Below are 20,000 nucleotides of genomic sequence, written 5' to 3'. Positions count from 1 at the left end.
GTTCATCTTTAAATCTGCACCACTGCTTCTGTGTATTCTGATACTCAGCACTGTAGAGACACTGGACTGTGATGCTGCCTCCTTCCTCACCTCTCACTCTGCTCTCCCTCACTGACAGATCAGGATCTAAGCACAAATTATGTATGTTGTCAATTTTGTATGATTCATTTAGAATAGAAACATAATATTACTGATAAAATCAATAATTATTTCCAGATTGCAGTTTAATACCTGATTTCACTGTGATGTAAAGAGCTTCAAGACTGCATGGGAAATGAACTTACCGGAAATGATGAGAATAAAAATTAAAAAGCAGCTCATGTTGATTTGTTCTGATGTTGAATCAGATGTGAGGGATTCTTACGTCCTGCTTCTATGTGAAGTTGGTACTGTGTCTGTAGCGGCTCAAGCAGTTCCTCTTCCTGCTCATCACACTTTGTGCTCTAAAATCAGTGTGAAGAGAAGAAGGCTGACAAAGGAAAACATTTTTATGGCTGTTATAACTGAGACAGACTTCATTGCATGCCTTGCAGTGCAGACACATGGTATACTATTCTTAGGCCTCATTGTTCCACTCATGAAAATTAGTCTTCTTTTTAATAATTTGTACTTCAATATAGAGAATTGGGTAAAAATTAAAAATTGTGAACAGAGAACAAACTTGATATGAATCTTGGTGTGATCAGTGGTGCAGTGCTAGAAGATAAGAGGAAGTGTGGTGCAGTGAGAGTTTAGAGGCTGCGGGTCTGATTTTGGCTTTGTAGACATGCCTCAGTGTTCTAAATCTGAAGAGTGTAGCTACTGGAAGCCAGTAGGGGTAGAAATCATAGCAATGGGTGGTTTAGGAGAACATAGGAAGGTTTTAAACAAGTCCTGCAATTGTAGAGGTGGAATGGTGCTCAGAGGCAGACCTGCCAGGAGCGAGGTGCAGTAGTCCAGTGTCGACATATATAAAGGGACTGAACAAGCACCTGAGTGGCCTGACATTTATCATAGAGACAATTAACAATCAGAGAAAGGGAAACTTTTTTGTACTAAACTTTATTGTAATCAACAACTCAATGTAATATTCCTTCACACAATGTTAATAGATGAATGAATGCAGTTATGATTTTTTTACAGAAAAGTTCCACTGACCAAGATAATACATTGTGTATGACTAGATAGATAGATAGATAGATAGATAGATAGATAGATAGATAGATAGATAGATAGATAGATAGATAGATAGATAGATAGATAGATAGATAGATAGATAGATAGATAGAACATTCCAGCTGCTTATATTCTCGATGTCACCAAGATCATGTCCTTCAGTTGTCTGCGATACAGAACATCTCTGGCTCTCTGAAACAGAAAACACACCAGAGGTCAATCACAGTGTGTATTACAGCTCACCAGGTTACACAGAACAATAAAGAGACGAGAGATAAACACGCATTCTGTCATTGTGAACATATCTTAATAATAATTATATAAAAATCGCTGATGAAATATGACTGGTTGATGTCAGCCCTGTTCTAGAAATATCACAGTCATCATTATAAAGCTGCTATTGAATTAGATCAATGATACAGTATGCAAAGTTTAATGTTTTATGTTTCTTGTTTGTTTTTTTTCTTTCCCTCAGCAAATACAGACAGCTATTAGGCTGTAACTCTGCTCCATCAGTGTAACTAAACTCTTTACATTACAGTTGTCTGAGTGCATTAGGCCTGTGTCTGCCATGTTCTGTTGTTATTGTTTTATTTCAGTTTTATAAATTAAATCTCAATGTGTTTTGATTACTAATGAGTTTTTAGTCAAAATACAGGAAAAAATATTCTAGAACTTGTTCACAAAATTCTTATACATCTTTTTGCAAATGTTGAAGTTGGGAAACTTAATAGTCTGGCTTGCAGTTTGGATTGATTGAAAAATCATCAGAAAAATAGTTTTGACCTCAAAATGCCACTTTGGTGCTTTGACCCATATAATAATGGAGATTATGAGCAAAGCATAGAAATATTAACAACAATAATTTTTCATAGCACCATCACCCAAGGTGTGTGTGTGTGTGTGTGCGTGTGTGTGTGTGTGTGTGTGTGTGTGTGTGTGTGTGTGTGTGTGTCTGAGACAGTAGAGACAGATGAGCATCACTGACCAGAGTGATTAAACAGCTAATAGGAAGCATAAAGACTGTTGTTTTGTGGGATGTAATGATTTTTTTTAAATAGCAAAACTGTATTTATTTGTAAAAAAAAATCAAAAAGAAAGAAAGAAAACCTCAAGCAAATAAAAAAAACTCTGATTTCATTACACTTTAATAAAGAAGTACTCTTACAGTAAACATAGAATTATTAGAACACTCCGTTATCCAGAGTCACTTATACTATACATCTGAGCACTTGAGTGTTAACAGCCTTTCTCACAGGCCCAGAAGTGGCAGCCTGTTATTGGTGCTGGAATTTGAACTCACAACCTTCCAAGCAGTTGTTCCACTACCATCACAAACTGTCAGCTTAAGTACTGTAACCAGACGACATGTAGTTATTTACTTCACTTTTTTTTTTTTTTTTTTTGCAAAATAATTTTTCATTATTAGTGATCTAATAATTCTATGTATGAATAAATTCTACACATTTGGTTGCAGGGGTGTAAAATATCTCAGTACTTACAAATGATATGGATTGTTTTTTGTGTGATTTCCAGGCAGACCTGAATGAATTAAACATAAAGGAAATTACATTGAAAGGATGCAGCACTGAAAGCCATGTTCTAAGAAGGCCTAAACCTTTCCCTTCAGGCAGAGCTCATCTCCAATACTTTAAATTGCCTAATGTATCTCCAAAGATGCGTCAGTGTCGTCTGTGCATACGGCTCTACCTTTACTGTGGTCAAGCAGGTCATTGCTGTGTAGCCTGTCCTGAGAAGGCCACTCCATGCAGCACTAAGGTGAGCACTGACAATTGCCCTTTTAGTGTACAATTACAAATGTACAAACTCCTACAAAAGTTTCACCACAGCCCCTATTCTACGACAGCCAGACCCCAACCTACCGTTTGTTCCACATTACAGTACGTACAGTTCTGCATCATCCTGCACATCATTACATTCACCACTCAATCATTACAGCTAAATTATTGCATCTTAAGCAAACATTAAAAACATAAATGTTTCATTGCTATCAGACATTTACAGTATAAGTAGCACTTTGCGGGTTATTGCATTTATATGTAAATGTGAGTGAAATATAGGCATTTATGCTCCAGTGTTATATACTGTATGTGAGACTCTGTGGAAAACCCATCACTGGCTTGTAAGAATTATGACAGAACTCACTTTGCCATAATTCTTGTAAAAAAAAAATTTAATCAGGTTATGCGTAAGATTCTATTTTTCTGCTTACAGTTTTGACATTTGGGGGACACGGTGGCTTAGTGGGTAGCACGTTCGCCTCACACCTCCAGGGTCGGGGTTCGATTCCCGCCTCCGCCTTGTGTGTGCAGAGTTTGCATGTTCTCCCCGTGCCTCTGGGGTTTCCTCCGGGTACTCCGGTTTCCTCCCCCAGTCCAAAGACTTGCATGGTAGGTTGTTTGGCATCTCTGGAAAATTGTCCGGAGTGTGTGAGTGAATGAGAGTGTGTGTGTGCCCTGTGATGGGTTGGCACTCCGTCCAGGGTGTATCCTGCCTTGATGCCCGATGACGCCTGGGATAGGCACAGGCTCCCCGTGACCCGAGTAGTTCGGATAAAGCGGTAGAAAATGAGTGAGAGTGAGTGAGTGAGAGAGTTTTGACGTTTCCACTTTTACGACCCATAAATATATGGTATGATTTTAGGTTTAACAAACACGGTGTTACAATACAGTCAGACTACAGACTAATTGTGATGTTCTCCCACAGTGAATGGTCTGTTCATCATTACAGGGTCATGAGTCTAATCCATTCAGATTGTAATCAGATTCCAGCACAGTTTACCAGAATGTCCATGCTGCTTGTGATCCGTTATCTTGTATTATTTCCTTAATTATATAAAAGAGAAGCATTTCATCTTAGATGTTTATGTACATATAATAAAAATTTCACCATGTGAAGTGTTTTCCTAATCATCACTCATATTAACACTGGCTTCACTAGGCGGTTATAATAATAGCGTAGCAAAGCAGTGTGTAATAATAGCATGCTTTAATTTAAAATCAGAAGATATTTTTCCTACAGGTTTTTACTCATTAAGCGTTGTGGGTTCTGCAGTGTGTTATGTTGTACACTAATGTTGTATTTAAGGACTGTAGACCATGTGAACAGAAATGATAAGAGCTAATGTAAAAGAATTTTGAGTTAAAATATATTGAAAAAAAACATGAAATATAAACACTTTAAATACATTTCAGATTAAGCAAAAGCCTAAAAAAATTAAAGTACAGAAGAGAATAAGTTAAATCTGATAGCTACAGTGAGGAAACTGTTTTTTTTCTGAATGACGGAGGGTCATGTGACTGTGATGTAAGTCTGTGGAGTGAGTGTGGGGCATGTTGTCCTTGTCCTGACTGGGAATTTATCTGTAAGGATGTTGAGGATGGACACACGACCCAGTAGAGATCCCTGAGGCCCCACAGCCAGTGGACAGTAAGTCATCCTCTAAAGGGAATAAATACAATTGCTGTGTTAAAAGTTTGTAATTTTACTTTACATATTTGAGTGGGTTAAGTATACATTTTTAATCACAAACCTCTTACTGGTAAACCTCATAGCTGTAGAGGGTCTCATTAGTGACATCATTTGGAGAAACCTAGAACAGGATATGAATAAAGTCCCTGGCAGATTAGTGAGTAAAGTGTTTATTATCAGTTTATACACATAGATCTGTAGCTTGGACTGAACTGGAACAGACTCCATTTAACAGAATTTACTCACAGTTTTGTTTTTGCATGCAGTGTTTACAGAGCTGTAGGTCTCATCCTGTTTATAATAATAATAATAATAATAATAATAATAATAATAATAATAATAATAATAATAATAATAATAATAATAATAATAATAAGGAAATTGATGTAGACTTGGACCAGTGGATTGCCTTCTTTACCTTTGGCTTGCTTTTAGCCACAGTGCTGTATATAATGGAGTCTTCATCTGTAAAAGTGGCCTGTTTTTTACTCTAAACCACACACACACACACACACACACACACACACACACACACACACACACACACACACACACACACACACACACACACACACACACACACACACACAAAAATTGTTATAATTATAATTCCAAGCATTTTATTGTTGTTACATGAAGTGAAATTCAGAGATTCTTGATTAGAAAAAAAAAAAAAACAATGACAGGAATGCTTCCTACACTTTAAACAGACTTTATGAGACATTGCATCATCAGAGTATAAATACAGAAAATAATATGAAACCCAGAACAGATGAAGACAATAGGATAACAAATCAGTAATAGAAATATGTAGAATTGGATCCATGGATTGCCATCTTTACCTTTGTAGCCACAGTGCTGTATATAATCGAGTCTTCAGCAGTACAAGTGGGCTTATTCTTAGCCTAAACCACCAAGAACAACAAGAACAACAACAATAATCATCATTATTTTAATTTAAATGCAGAATTGTACCAACGTATTGATCTTACCTTTGGCTTGTTTAACACACACACACACACACACACACACACACACACACACACACACACACACACACACACACACACACACACACACACACACTTCTCTTTATAAAGTATTATTATTAATACAGTTTATTAAGTCTACGATTCACATTAATGTAATCTGAACTCACTTAACCTGCTAACATATTTTATTTATTTTTTATTTTCATTTTTTAATTTTATCTTTATTAAATATAAACTGCAAAAATATGTAAAATGTTAAAACTGCTATCCCTCTGGGGTATGTTTGTGGCCAAAGTATAAATGTTTTAATTTCGTCTTTCCTGTCCTGTAAACAGTTGTAGGATCTCTCAGTCTGAAAAGATTTTATTTACTGTTAAGTAACAGCACTGATGAGAAATTGTGGTGATGATGTTCATTAAAAGTGCTAAAAGGTACTAAAGGCACTGAAATAAGACATAAGACACAGTACTAACTGTGGGAACAGTGGTGTCATTGCTCCTCTCTCTGATCCTGGGTTGATTCTCTAACTCTGGAAAAGAGAATAAATAAATAAATAAAAATAAATTTACACATAGTCAACTGAATTCAGTGATTTTAGTGAATTGTATTCAATTAAATAAATTAACAAACAAACAAATAAATAAATAAATAATACATTTGTGCCACTAGAGGGCACCATCCCCTCACCTATATTTACATTTAAATTCTTCCTAATCTTTACACTCATGTTGTGGAGCTCAAACTGTGGAGCTCAAACTTTTTCTGCTAACTTTGGCTGATTTTCAAGCCACATCTGTCCTCCATCACCCACGAAATGGTGATGAAATACTCCAAGATTACAAGGTCTAATTTATTGAAATATCAAGTTCTAAATCAATAAAATCAAACAGCATGAAGTTCCGAAATAAAAGAAATAAAAGTGCAGTCGTGTTTCACTTTATGTTGAGTTAAAACACACATGGGTCTGGGTTTTGTCGGGGACACACATACACACACACACACACACACACACACAAAAAAAACATCCTTTGCCCTGTCATGCCTTTATTCCCCACTATGGGGCGACAATAAGAACCGCGGGACTACAGGGTTCAGAAAGCTCATAACCAGCCATCAACATTATCTCCAGAGGAAAAAGACAAGTGATATTTATGACATTACAGACAAATACAGTGTAAAGGCTCAGACTGTAATAACTGGTGAGTTTACAATCAGTGTATGTGACTTTCTTCCCCTCTGTTCTCCTGTTTTCTATTTGCCCACAGATTCTAGGTGCACTGTGTTTGACTCCTGACTGATTTATCTGACTGTCAAACCGTTGAATCTGTCCTCTGGTTGTATGAACACTGTATTATATTTGATTGTGTTGAATTTCTTGTTAATGAACCTCCAGTGAATGGATCTCAGACCTGCGCATTTGAAATAATAGAAGAATGAGAACTAATTCAAAACTACAGACACACCAGGGACACTTACCACATTTCTTTCTGAGCATACAGATGATGATGACCAGTATCACCAGTGGCAGAAGAAGGGCCACCAGGTACCAATGGTTCAGGGTCCAAACCAAACTACTGACAAACATTTGAAGCATTATTTACCACAGACTGGCTGAAACAACTGCAGTGAAAATATTCATTAATTTAGTTCATCATTAATCATCATGCATTAATAATCCTTCATTCATCATCAGTAGTTAAATATCCTATTGGCATGTTCTCTAGTTAGGCAGAAATGGAAAGTATCAAACTATTACAACATTTACAAATATTTTATATGTTCTACTTAAATAAAGTACTGTACCAAGAGTACATGTAGTTATTTTATTACTTTATATCTGTGGTGTAAATTGTCATAAAATATAAAATGATATTAGTAGAAAATTTTCTTTCCTAAATCTGGTACTCATTGATTTCATGTGTATTTACATAAGATCATGTGACATGAGAAAGTTTCAACAAGCAAGAAATTATCATGTAATGTTCACATGTTTGTCTTTGAATAAAGCAAAAAAATGTACATGTCTCTAAAACTACAGAGAAAAACATCATGGTCTAAAGTGTTCAACATTTTCTGTGAGAGAATAAAGATGTGTTTGTACTAACGTGGTTTCATTACGGCTGGGAACTGAATTCACAAACACTGTGAGTGAGAAATAACTCAGATTAGAAACATGTGTTAAGAAGAACTGATACACTAATTTTCTTCTAAATATGTAAATCTGATGTTACCTGAATTGTGCTTCGAGTCAGATCTGTTTACAACATTTGGATAAGTGGTAGAAAATGAATGAATGAATGAATGTTTAATACATAAGAAAAAGAAAGTAAGTCTGGTCACTTGAAATATTTTTCCTTCATTCATATACTGTACATTAGCTCATGGTGATTGCCTCTCAACAGATTTATATCCATTTTTTATGATGTTTATTTTTCACATCACTTCCATCTTTGAAATGGTTAATGAATAAAAAACAAGTAAAACTACAGAGGAAAACACCATGCCTAAATAACATGAAGCTTTCCTACTTACGTGTACGTATTGTCTTGATGAGCGGTTGTAGTCACTGTTGTATTCACTGTTGTATTCACTGTTGTAATATTTAATGTAGTGACCGTTGTCAAAACAAAGGAAATAATCAGTGTGATTTCTGTCTCATCATTTGTTAAAGTTGATCAGTGTTTGTGATAATACCTGGATGTGGATCACTGACACTGATGTGAACAGGAACCTGCAGATCTCCTGCACTGCACCAGTACCATCCAGCATCACTCTTCTTCAGTCTGCTCATCCTCACACTGAAGGATCTTCTCCCATCATCACTGATGTACACTGCTGAATTCTGGGATGTCCTCACTATGTTGCATTGTCCATCTTTAAATCTGCACCACTGCTTCTGTGTATTCTGATACGCAGCACTGTAGAGACACTGGACTGTGACGCTGCCTCCTTCCTCACCTCTCACTCTGCTCTCATTCACTGACAGATCAGGATCTGAATAAATAGGCAGTAAATGAGTGGTGTAAGGGAATTTATAACAATTGTAATTCTGACTCATTTCAGTTTCTTACCTTGACTAACCGTCAGATACAAAAAATCACTGTCATCCTGCTGCAATTTATCCCCAATTTCTACAGCACACCAATGCCATCCAGACTCAGAGACAGAGTTCAGTTCCACCGTCAACAAATTCTGCTCTGGATAATCAACGACTGATGGATTTCCACTTGAGTTTGCATAGGCTACGATACTGCAGGTAGACCAATAGTACCCTTTGCACAAGTATTTTTTGTTTGCTTTGTACTTCTCATCATAAAGACATGGAATAGTGACAGATCCTCCTCTTTTTACAGCTACATTTTTCAGTGTCCTCATGCTCTCTACCTCTGCATGCAAGCCACATTAGGAAGCAGTATTAGCGTTACTCAGACACTGAATCAGGACGATCAGAACATTCAGGAATCACTGTGTCACTACTGAGGTACATTTAATCTACCAGTGATGAAAGCTAACAGCCACTGCTCCATGAAATGAAATAAACAACAAGAGCTTCTTTAACCCTTTAGAAAATGAAGGATACCCAGACAGTATATGAGAATGATAGAGTTTTAGTCTTACCTGATATACAGAGGAAAAACCCAAGGAGAGTTACAGAACCACATAGTGAGTAAAAGCCCATGTTTCTCTAAGAGACTTGCATGACAAATACTCTTCCTGCTTGTGGCTGATGTTAATTTGTACTAGCTGACTTCCTGTTTTTTCTTTTTTTTTATCTCATACTGTTATAGTGAGGTAGTTCGGATAAGCGGTAGAAAATGAATGAATGAATGTTTTTTTATTTATAAAAGTAATAAAGCAGGAAAAACAGACAGACGGCAAGTTTTATTTTTAAATATTTTTTTATTTTTTATTCCTCCCCAAGTGACACAGCAGTTCAGACATCTAGGGGAAGTTTAATGAGGAGGCAAAACAGAGAAGAGACCGTGGGATCAGTGGAGCAGTGCTAGAAGATCAGAGGGAGTGAGGTGTAGTGAGGGGTGTGATAGAGGCTACGGGTCTGTTTTTGGCTCTGTGTGCAAGCCTCAATGTTTTACTATTGATGTATGGAAGTCTGTAGGGGGAAATTATAACAATGGTGTGGTTTGAGAGAACATAGGAAGGTTTTAAACAAGTCCTGCAGCTGAATTCAGGATCAGTTGTAGAGGTGGAATGGTGCTCAGAGGCAGACCTGCCAGGAGCGAGGTGCAGTAGTCCAGCTGCTTATATTCTCGATGTCACCAAGATCACGTCCTTCAGTTGTCTGTGATACAGAACATCTCTGGCTCTCTGAAACAGAAAACACACCAGGGGTCAATCACAGTGTGTATTACAGCTCACCAGGTTACACAGAACAATAAAGAGACGAGAGATGAACATGCATCCTGTCATTGTGATCATATCTGAATGATAATTATGTGAAATGTCTTATATAATTTGATTGGTTGATGTCAGCCCTGTTCTAAAAGTATCACAAGCCATCATTATAAAGCTGCTTTTGGATAAGAACAATTATACAGTTTTTTTAATTAAATCTCAATGTGTATTAATTATTAATGAGTTTTTTAATGAGTTTTTCAAAATACAGGAAAAAAATGTAATTACCAAAAAAAAATCATCAGAAAAAATCAACATCTACATGTCACTTTGGTGCTTTGGCCATTATAATAATGGCGATTATGGGCAAAGTATAGAAACATTAACAATAATAACAATCCGCAACACCTTCATCCAGCCTGTGTGTGTGTGTGTGTGTGTGTGTGTGTGTGTGTGTGTGTGTGTGTGTGTGTGTGTGTGTGTGTGTGTGTGTGTGTGTGTGTGTGTGTGTGTGAGTGTGTAGCTGTATGTGTGTTTATATGTGTGTGTATGTGTGTGTGTGTACATGTGCATGTGTGTCTGCATGTGTATGTTTATTGGTCTGTGTGTGTGTATCTGTGTGTGCATGTGTGTGTGTGCATGTGTGTGTTTGTCTATGTCTGTCTGTGTGTATGTCTATGCGTGTGTGTGTCTGTGTGTGTGTATGCGTGTGTGTCTCTGTGTATTTGCATGCATGTGTACTGTATGTGTGTGTGTATGGGTGTGTGTGTCTGTGTCTGTGTACAGTATGCCTGTGTGTGTGCATGTTTGTGTGTGCATGCATGTGTAAGTGCATGCTTGTGTATTTGTCTGTGTGTGTATGTGTCTGTGTGTATGTCTGTGTATGTGCATGTGTGTCTGTTTTTGTGTTTGTGTAAGTGCATGCTTGTGTATTTGTCTGTGTGTGTCTATATGTGTGGATGTGTCTGTGTGTATGTCTGTGTATGTGCATGTGTGTCTGTTTTTGTGTTTGTGTATGTGCATGCGTGTGTATGTGCATGCGTGTGTATGTGTACGTGTGTGTGTAATAGCACTTCCTTCCCAGTTTGTTGCAGGGCTATCAAGTGTCACACATTCAGCATGACAGACACTCATTTGGGTTTTTTGTCACGCTCTCTCGCCACACATCCCGCCACACATTTACAGTCCCTTCTTAATGTTAATAATACGAGTCGTAATCTGCGCTCTAGCCGATTCTTTAATTTCTGCATTCCTAAAGTCCGTACGTCCTTTGGTCGATGCTCTTTTCAGTTTTCTGCTGCATATGATTGGAATCATCTTAAGCTTAGTTAATGTATATCGCTTTCTTTCATTAAATATTCAGTTCAGTCACTAACTCAAGATCACTGTACTTGTTTTTAGTATTTTGTTTGTTTTTACATGTCATTGTTTATAGCTGTGTTTGTGTATTGTATTTGTTTTATGTTGCGTCTTTGTCAGGTCGTCATTGTAAATGAGAACTGCTTCTCAACTGACTCACCTGGTTAAATAAAGAATGAAAACTTGGAATTTCTCGCGCAGAAAAACTTTTTGACTATTTATCATATATTTAATATGCTGCAGCGGCCAAAATGTATCTGTCCGCACCGCTGTCTCTATGGAACCATGCAGGAATCAAGCGCGTCTCCCCTGTAGTTCTTAGTCGACCCTGACACTTATCAGCCAATCAAAAAAGCGGCTACACAATCAGAAAATAACACTATCTGGGTAAGATTTAACGCAACAACCAATGAAAAAAAAAGAGAGGGTATTTTTGATTGTCGCTTTGAATAAAACCTCAACATGAAACAGCTTGTCTCTGGACAGGACATTGTCCTCAATCATGACCCTAAAATTGTCTGGGCTTCAGTCGAACTGTTTTAAATAGGAGCAACATTACAAATGATAGAGTCCAAAAAGGCAACAAACAACACCAGTCTGTCTCTCTAGCTCTCTCTCGCTCTCTCTCGCTCTCACACACAAATTAATGGAATTTGAACATGGAAATTTAACAAATAGCCTACTTTGTATTTGTTTAAATTATGGTCAGTGATCCTTACCAAACACAACAAGACCCCATTATTGTTATATATATATATATATATATATATATATATATATATATATATATATATATATATATATATATATATATATATATATATATATATATATAAACTTTGTGTGTCTGTGTGTCTATGTGTGTGTGCTTTGCTAGCTATTGAAACTAAACATTAAGATTATAAATAATTACTCGTCCACTTTAAACCTTCTATAAGCGCAGACTGGTCACATGATCACATTTTTACACAAAGACCCTGCACCATCACAGGGAATCATTTACACTTGTTAAGTGACTGATGTCTCTGGATCACAGTTTCTGAAATGCATTATAGGTTATTTGGTAAAACAACCAGGTTATAACTGTAAAAAGAGCTTTTAAAGATAGAGCACAACCTCAGAAATCGGTAATTTTCGTTGACTTTGGAGTGCTTTTTTTCTATTTTCATTAAAAGTATTAAACCCAGATGCTACCAGGAAGTTCATCAGGTTTCACACAATCACTCAGCACAGAGACTTGAACCTGCAGTACATTTTATTTCTAATATTATGTAACTGTTTGGCAACATTCATGCAGACTGCCTTCATGCAGTTTTGAAAATGTGGTTTCGGTATTGAACAATGCTTGTTAGCAACTGAAAAAAAAACTGTAATGAGTTTTAGTCAAAATACAGGAAAAAAATGTAATTACCAAAAAAACCATCAGAAAAAAATAGTCTGACCTCAAAATCCCACTTTGGTGCTTTGACCCATATAATAATGGAGATTATGGGCAAAGTATAGAAACATTAACAATAACAATCCACAACACCATCATCCAGCCTCTGTGTGTGTGTATGTGTGTCTTAGTGTGTGCATGTGTATGTGCCTGTGTGTGTTTGTATATGTACATGTGTGTGTATACAGTATTTGTGTGTGTGAGTATGCATGTGTGTCTGTGTATGTACATGCGTGTGTATGTGTTTGCCTTTGTGTGTGTATGTGCATGCGTGTGTACTGTATGTGTGTGTGGGTGTACAGTATGTGCGTGTGTGTAATAGCACTTCCTTCCCTGTTTGTTGTATGTACTGTATGTAGAGTATATAAAAAAAATCCTTTGTGTCTGTGTGTGTCTTTGTACTGTATGCGTGTCTGTGTGTGTATGTGCATGCGTTTGTATGTGTGTGTGTCTGTGTGTCTCTGTGTGTATGTGTGCGTGCATCCGTGTGTAAATGTGTCTGTGTGTGTGTCTGTATGTGTGCATGTAATAATAATAATACATTTTATTTAAAGGTGCCTTTCTGAACACTCAAGGTCACCGTACAAAAGAAGAAGAAAAAAAACAACAATATATATATATATATAGTTAAAAAATAGTTACATAGAAATACAAATTGGACCAACATTACAAATCATGATGAGCTAAGCTAAACAGATTAGTGTGTGTGAGTGTGTGTGTGTGTGTATGTGCATGCGTGTGCGTGTGTCTGTGTATATGTGTGTGTGTGTGTGTGTGTGTGTGTGTGTGTGTGTGTGTGTGTTAGTCTGTGTGTATTTGTATATTTTTATGGGTGTGTGTGAATGTGTGTGTGTTTTTGTGTGTATGTGTGTGTATGAGTGTCTGTATGTTTATGTGAGTGTGTTTGTGTGTGTGTATGTGTCTGTGTGTTTGTGTGTATGTATGAGTGTATGTGTCTGTGCATGTGTGTATGTGTGTGTGTGTGTGTGTGTGTGTGTGTGTGTGTGTGTGTGTGTGTGTGTGTGTGTGTGTGTGTGTGTGTGTGTGTGTGTGTGAATTTATATGTGTGTGTGTTTGTGTGTATGTATGAATGTGTGTGTGCATGTGTTTGTGTGTGTGTGTTTCCTTATTTTGTTCACCTTCTAATATGAATCATCCCTCCAATGACGTCTAGTTGCTTTACAGTACTGAAGTACATGGTTCACTGTACTGGTACTTTCTTTGGTTATAAGTCATCCAAAGTAATTTTTTTTCTCCTACATCTCAAAGTACATTGAATGTTTTTTCCTCTTATATATTTATTTTTTAGTTAGTTAGTTAGTTAGTTAGTTAGTTAGTTAGTTAGTTAGTTAGTTAGTTAGTTAGTTAGTTAATAAAACATAAGGCTTCTACACTTCGGCACCAGATGTTGTCTGAGACAGTGGAGACAGATGAGCATCACTGACCAAAGTGACTATCTTTATTCTATTGCAATCTTACAGACTGAAGTTTTTGGGGTATTTTTTCTCTGTAATGTTGTAATATGAAAATAAATGTTTTTAAATAGCAAAACTGTATTATTCATTTGAACAAAAAAAAATCAAGAAAAAGAAAAAAAAAGAACTGTGATTTCTGATTATCCTCACAAACTGTCAGCTTAAGTGCTGTAACCAGACAACATGTAGTTATTTACTTCCCTCACTGGTGCACATTATCATGACGCATGATTTCATGTGTATTTACATAATCCCATGTGACATGAGAAAGTTTCTATAAGCAAGAAAGTATCATGTGTAATAATCACCTGTTCACTTACTGCTTAAATACTGCAGTGTTTGGGTTTGAACTCTAAGCACATGTTCATCTTTTCAATAAAGCAACAAATTTACATATCTATAAAACTGCAGAGAAAAACATCATGGTCTAAAGTGTTCAGCGTTTTCTGCAAGAGAGAATAAAGGTTATGCATGATGTAATGATGCCAGGCTTGAATCAGATCAGTTCATGTATGTGTGCATTCTACAAACAGTGTGAATGCAGTCACTGATAAACAAATATTCACAAGACAAAGACCAAATCAATAAATGTTATTTTTATTTAGTATTGATATTGCTTTAATATTTTGTTTGTGCTATTACTACTCTGGTAATAAGAATAGTGACATTTCACTGCTTTTGGTTGCTTTTGGTTGCCGCCGTTATAGATAAACGCCTCCAGCTCTGACTGCGCGTGCACGCTGCGCGTACCTGTGCTTCTCCGTAGGGCGTGCGGACGTGTGTAATGTAATCTAGGAGCAGTGATTCGCCAAATCTCCCTTATTGCAGTCACACACATTTCTTCTGATTTTATTTTGTAGTAACGAGTAACGAAGATGCTTAGTGGAAATATAACGGAGTAAAAGTATACATTTTATCTAGGAAATGTAGTGGAGTAAAAGTGAAAGTTGACATAAATTTAAATAGTGAAGTAAAGTACAGATACGTGACATTTCTACTTAAGTACAGTAACAAAGTATTTGTACTCCGTTACATTACAACACTGAATAATATGTACTTCAATATATAGAATTGGGGAAGAATTATGAACTAATTGTGAACAGAGAAGAAACTTGATATGAATCTTGGTGTGATCAGTGGTGCAGAGCTAGAAGATAAGAGGGAGTGTGGTGCAGTGAGTGGTGTGTTAATTACTTTGATTTTTGAGGCTGCGGGTCTGATTTTGGCTTTGTAGACATGCCTCAGTGTTATAAATCTGAAGTGTGTGGCTACTGAAAGCCAGTATGGGGAGAAATATAACAATGGGGTGGTTTAGGAGCACATAGGAAGGTTTTTAACAAGTCCTGCAGCTACATTCAGGATCAGAGGTGGAATGGTGCTCAGGGGCAGACCTGCCAGGAGCGAGGTGCTGTAGTCCAGTGTCGACATATATCAAGGGACTGAACAAACACCTGAGTGGCCTGACATTTATCATAGAGACAATTAACAATTCAGAGAAAGGGAAACTTTTTTGTAATAAACTTTATTGTAATCAACAACTCAATGTAATATTCCTTCACACAATGTTATTAGATGAATGGATGCAGTTATGATTTTTTACAGAAAAGGTCTATTAACTAAGTTAATACTTTTTGATGGATGGATGGATGGATAGATATCCTATATATCCTATAACATATCGTAATAATATTTATATAAAAATCGCTGATGAAATATGACTGGTTGATGTCAGCCCTGTTCTAGAAATATCACAGTCATCATTATAAAGCTGCTTTTGAATTAGATCAATGATACAGTATGCAAAGTTTAATGTTTTTGTGTTTCTTGTTTGTATTTTTTTTTCTTTCCCTCTGCAAATACAGACAGGCTGTAACTCTGCTCCATCAGTGTAACTAAACTCTTTACATTACAGTTGTCTGAGTGCATTAGGCCTGTGGCTGCCATGTTCTGTTGTTATTGTTTTATTTCAGTTTTATAAATTAAATCTCAATGTGTTTTGATTACTAATGAGTTTTAGTCAAAATACAGGAACAAACATTCTAGAACTTGTTCACAAAATTCTTATACATCTTTTTGCAAATGTTGAAGTTGGGAAACTTAATAGTCTGGCTTGCAGTTTGGATTGATTGAAAAATATTCAGAAAAATAGTTTTGACCTCAAAATGCCACTTTGGTGCTTTGACCCATACTGTAATAATGGAGATTATGGGCAAAGCATAAAACCATTTACTACAATAACTATTCATAACACCATCACCCAAGGTGTGTGTGTGTGTGTGTGTGTGTGTGTGTGTGTGTGTGTGTGTGTGTGTGTGTGTGTGTGTGTGTGTGTGTGTGTGTGTGTGTGTGTGTCTGAGACAGTAGAGACAGATGAGCATCACTGACCTGAGTGATTAAACAGCTAATAGGAAGACTGTTGTTTTGTGGGATGTAATGATTTTTTTTTAAATACCAAAACTGTATTATTTATTTGTAAAAAATAAAAAATAAATAAAGAAAACCTCAAGCAAATAAAACAAACTCTGAGTTCATTACACTTTAATAAAGAAGTACTCTTACAGTAAACATAGACTTTTTGGCAGACTCCGTTATCCAGAGTCACTTATACTATACATCTGAGCACTTGAGTGTTAACAGCCTTTCTCACAGGCCCAGAAGTGGCAGCCTGTTATTGGTGCTGGAATTTGAACTCACAACCTTCCAAGCAGTTGTTCCACTACCATCACAAACTGTCAGCTTAAGTACTGTAACCAGACGACATGTAGTTATTTACTTCACATGTTTTTTTGTTTATTTTTTGCAAAATACTTTTTTCATTATTAGTGATCTAATAATTCTATGTATGAATAAATTCTACACATTTGGTTGCAGGGGTGTAAAATATCTCAGTACTTACAAATGATATGGATTGTTTTTTGTGTGATTTCCAGGCAGACCTGAATGAATTAAACATAAAGGAAATTACATTGAAAGGATGCAGCACTGAAAGCCATGTTCTAAGAAGGCCTAAACCTTTCCCTTCAGGCAGAGCTCATCTCCAATACTTTATATTGCCAAATGTATCTCCAAAGATGCGTCAGTGTCGTCTGTGCATACGGCTCTACCTTTACTGTGGTCAAGCAGGTCATTGCTGTTCAGCCTGTCCTGAGAAGGCCACTCCATGCAGCACTAAGGTGAGCACTGACAATTGCCCTTTTAGCGTACAATTACAAATGTACAAACTCCCACAAAAGTTTCACCACAGCCCCTATTCTACGACAGCCAGACCCCAACCTACCGTTTGTTCCACATTACAGTACGTACAGTTCTGCATCATCCTGCACATCATTACATTCACCACTCAATCATTACAGCTAAATTATTGCATCTTAAACAAACATTAAAAACATAAATGTTTCAAATTGTTATCAGACATTTACAGTATAAGCAGCACTTTGTTCGTTATTGCATTTATATGTAAATGTAAGTGCATAAGATGAATAAATTTTTTTTTTTTAAATTGAAATATAGGCATTTATGCTCCAGTGTTATATACTGTATGTGAGACTCTGTGACTTGTAAGAATTACGACAGAACTAAGTTTGCCATAATTCTTGTAAAAAAAAAAAATTTAATCAGGTCATGCTTAAGATTCTATTTTTCTGCTTAAAGCTTTGATGTTTCCACTTTTACGACCCATAAATATATGGTATGATTTTAGGTTTAACAAACACGGTGCTACAATACAGACTAAGTGTGATGTTCTCCCACAGTGAATGGTCTGTTCATCATTACAGGGTCATGAGACTAATCCATTCAGATTGTAATCAGGTACCAGCACAGTTTACCAGAATGTCCATGCTGCTTGTGATCCGTTATCTTGAATTAAATCCTTAATTATATAAAAGAAAAGCATTTCATCTTAGATGATTATGTACATATAGTTAAAATTTCACCATGTGAAGTGTTTTCCTAAACATCACTCATATTAACACTGGCTTCACTAGGCGGTTATAATAATAGCGTAGCATAGCAGTGTGTAATAATAGCATGCTTTAATTTAAAATCAGAAGATATTTTTCCTACAGGTTTTTATTCATTAAGCGTTGTGGGTTCTGCAGTATGTTATGTTGTACACTAATGTTGTATATAAGGACTGTAGACCATGTGAACAGAAATGATAAGAGCTAATGTAAAAGAATTTTGAGTTAAAATATATTGAAATAAAAACATGACATATAAACACTTTAAATACATTTCAGATCAAGCAAAAGACAAATTAAATTAAAGTACTGAAAAGAATAAGTGAAATCTGATAGCTACAGTGAGAAAACCGTCATTTGTTTCTGAATGACGGAGGGTCATGTGACTGTGATGTCTGTGGAGTGAGTGTGGGGCATGTTGTCCTTGTCCTGACTGGGATTTTATCTGTAAGGATATTGAGGATGGACACACGACCCAGTAGAGATCCCTGAGGCCCCACAGCCAGTGGACAGTAAGTCATCCTCTAAAGAGAATAAATACAATTGCTGTGTGAAAGGTTTGTAATTTTACTTTACATATTTGAGTGGGTTAAGTATACATTTTTAATCACAAACCTCTTACTGGTAAACCTCAGAGCTGTAGAGGGTCTCATTAGTGACATCATTTGGAGAAACCTAGAACAGGATATGAATAAAGTCCCTGGCAGATTAGTGAGTAAAGTGTTTATTATGGATTTATACACTTAGATCTGTAGCTTGGACTGAACTGGAACAGACTCCATTTAACAGAATTTACTCATTTTAGAGGTAGTTTTTACAGAGCTGTAGGTCACATCCTGTTTATAATAATAATAATAATAATAATAATAATAATAATAATAATAATAATAATAATAATAATAATAATAAAATAATAATAATAATAATAAAATAATAATAAAGAAATTGATGTAGACTTGGACCAGTGGATTGCCATTTTTACCTTTGGCTTGCTTTTAGCCACAGTGCTGTATGTAAAGGAGTCTTCATCTGTAAAAGTGGCCTGTTTTTTACTCTAAACCACACACACACACACACACACACACACACACACACACACACACACACACACACACACACACACACACACACACACACACACACACACAAAAACACACACAAAAAAATTGTTTTAAATTATTATAATTATAATTCCAAGCATTTTATTGTTATTGCATGAAGTGAAATTCAGAGATTCTTGGTTAAAAATAAATAAATAATCACAGGAATGCTTCATAAATTTAAACAGACTTTATGAGACATTGCATCATCAGAGTATAAATACAGAAACTAATATGACACACAGAACAGATGAAGACAATAGGACAACAAATCAGTAATAGAAATATGTAGAATTGGATCAATGGATTGACATCTTTACCTTTGTAGCCACAGTGCTGTATATAATCGAGTCTTCAGCAGTACAAGTGGGCTTATTCTTAGCCTAAACCACCAAGAACAACAAGAACAACAACAATAATCATCATTATCTTCAATTAAATGCAGAATTGTACCAATGTATTGATCTTACCTTTGGCTTAGAAACAGCAACTGTGCTGTATACAATGGGGTCTTCATCAGTGTTTGGCTGTTTCACACACACACACACACACACACACACACACACACACACACACACACACACACACACACACACACACACACATACACACACACACACACACACACACACACACACACACACAAACACACACACACACACACACACTTCTTT

General features: G+C 36.2%; 1 protein-coding gene and 1 long non-coding RNA gene across 2 annotated transcripts in view; both read right to left on the bottom strand.

Moving 5' to 3' along the window:
- The window catches only part of LOC113661200, a 26,011-nt gene extending 16,663 nt beyond the window's left edge, over window positions 1-9,348 (bottom strand). The window contains exons 1-16 of the mRNA XM_047806751.1: window positions 9,258-9,348; window positions 8,711-9,025; window positions 8,334-8,633; window positions 8,172-8,229; window positions 7,871-7,893; window positions 7,745-7,781; window positions 7,116-7,213; window positions 6,113-6,168; window positions 5,490-5,552; window positions 5,066-5,137; window positions 4,894-4,938; window positions 4,715-4,768; window positions 4,528-4,617; window positions 1,300-1,347; window positions 365-443; window positions 1-126 (exon numbers count right to left, since the gene is read on the bottom strand). The exon at window positions 1-126 is cut by the window's left edge and continues 43 nt beyond it. Coding sequence (XP_047662707.1) covers window positions 1-126; window positions 365-443; window positions 1,300-1,347; window positions 4,528-4,617; window positions 4,715-4,768; window positions 4,894-4,938; window positions 5,066-5,137; window positions 5,490-5,552; window positions 6,113-6,168; window positions 7,116-7,213; window positions 7,745-7,781; window positions 7,871-7,893; window positions 8,172-8,229; window positions 8,334-8,633; window positions 8,711-9,025; window positions 9,258-9,318 — 1,525 coding nt within the window. The 5' untranslated portion in view covers window positions 9,319-9,348. The remainder of the gene's footprint in view (window positions 127-364; window positions 444-1,299; window positions 1,348-4,527; window positions 4,618-4,714; window positions 4,769-4,893; window positions 4,939-5,065; window positions 5,138-5,489; window positions 5,553-6,112; window positions 6,169-7,115; window positions 7,214-7,744; window positions 7,782-7,870; window positions 7,894-8,171; window positions 8,230-8,333; window positions 8,634-8,710; window positions 9,026-9,257) is intronic.
- Window positions 9,349-16,843: 7,495 nt separating this feature from the next.
- On the bottom strand, window positions 16,844-19,930 carry LOC125139926. Its single transcript, XR_007139077.1, has 5 exons — window positions 19,797-19,930; window positions 19,647-19,709; window positions 19,209-19,280; window positions 18,842-18,901; window positions 16,844-18,750 (listed from the first exon to the last, which is right to left on the bottom strand). It is a non-coding gene; the product is annotated as an uncharacterized LOC125139926 (long non-coding RNA).
- Window positions 19,931-20,000: the final 70 nt, after the last annotated feature.

This window comes from Tachysurus fulvidraco, chromosome 22, assembly GCF_022655615.1.
Source record: "Tachysurus fulvidraco isolate hzauxx_2018 chromosome 22, HZAU_PFXX_2.0, whole genome shotgun sequence".
Lineage (NCBI taxonomy): Eukaryota > Metazoa > Chordata > Actinopteri > Siluriformes > Bagridae > Tachysurus > Tachysurus fulvidraco.
This window is presented reverse-complemented; position numbering and strand designations above follow the sequence as displayed.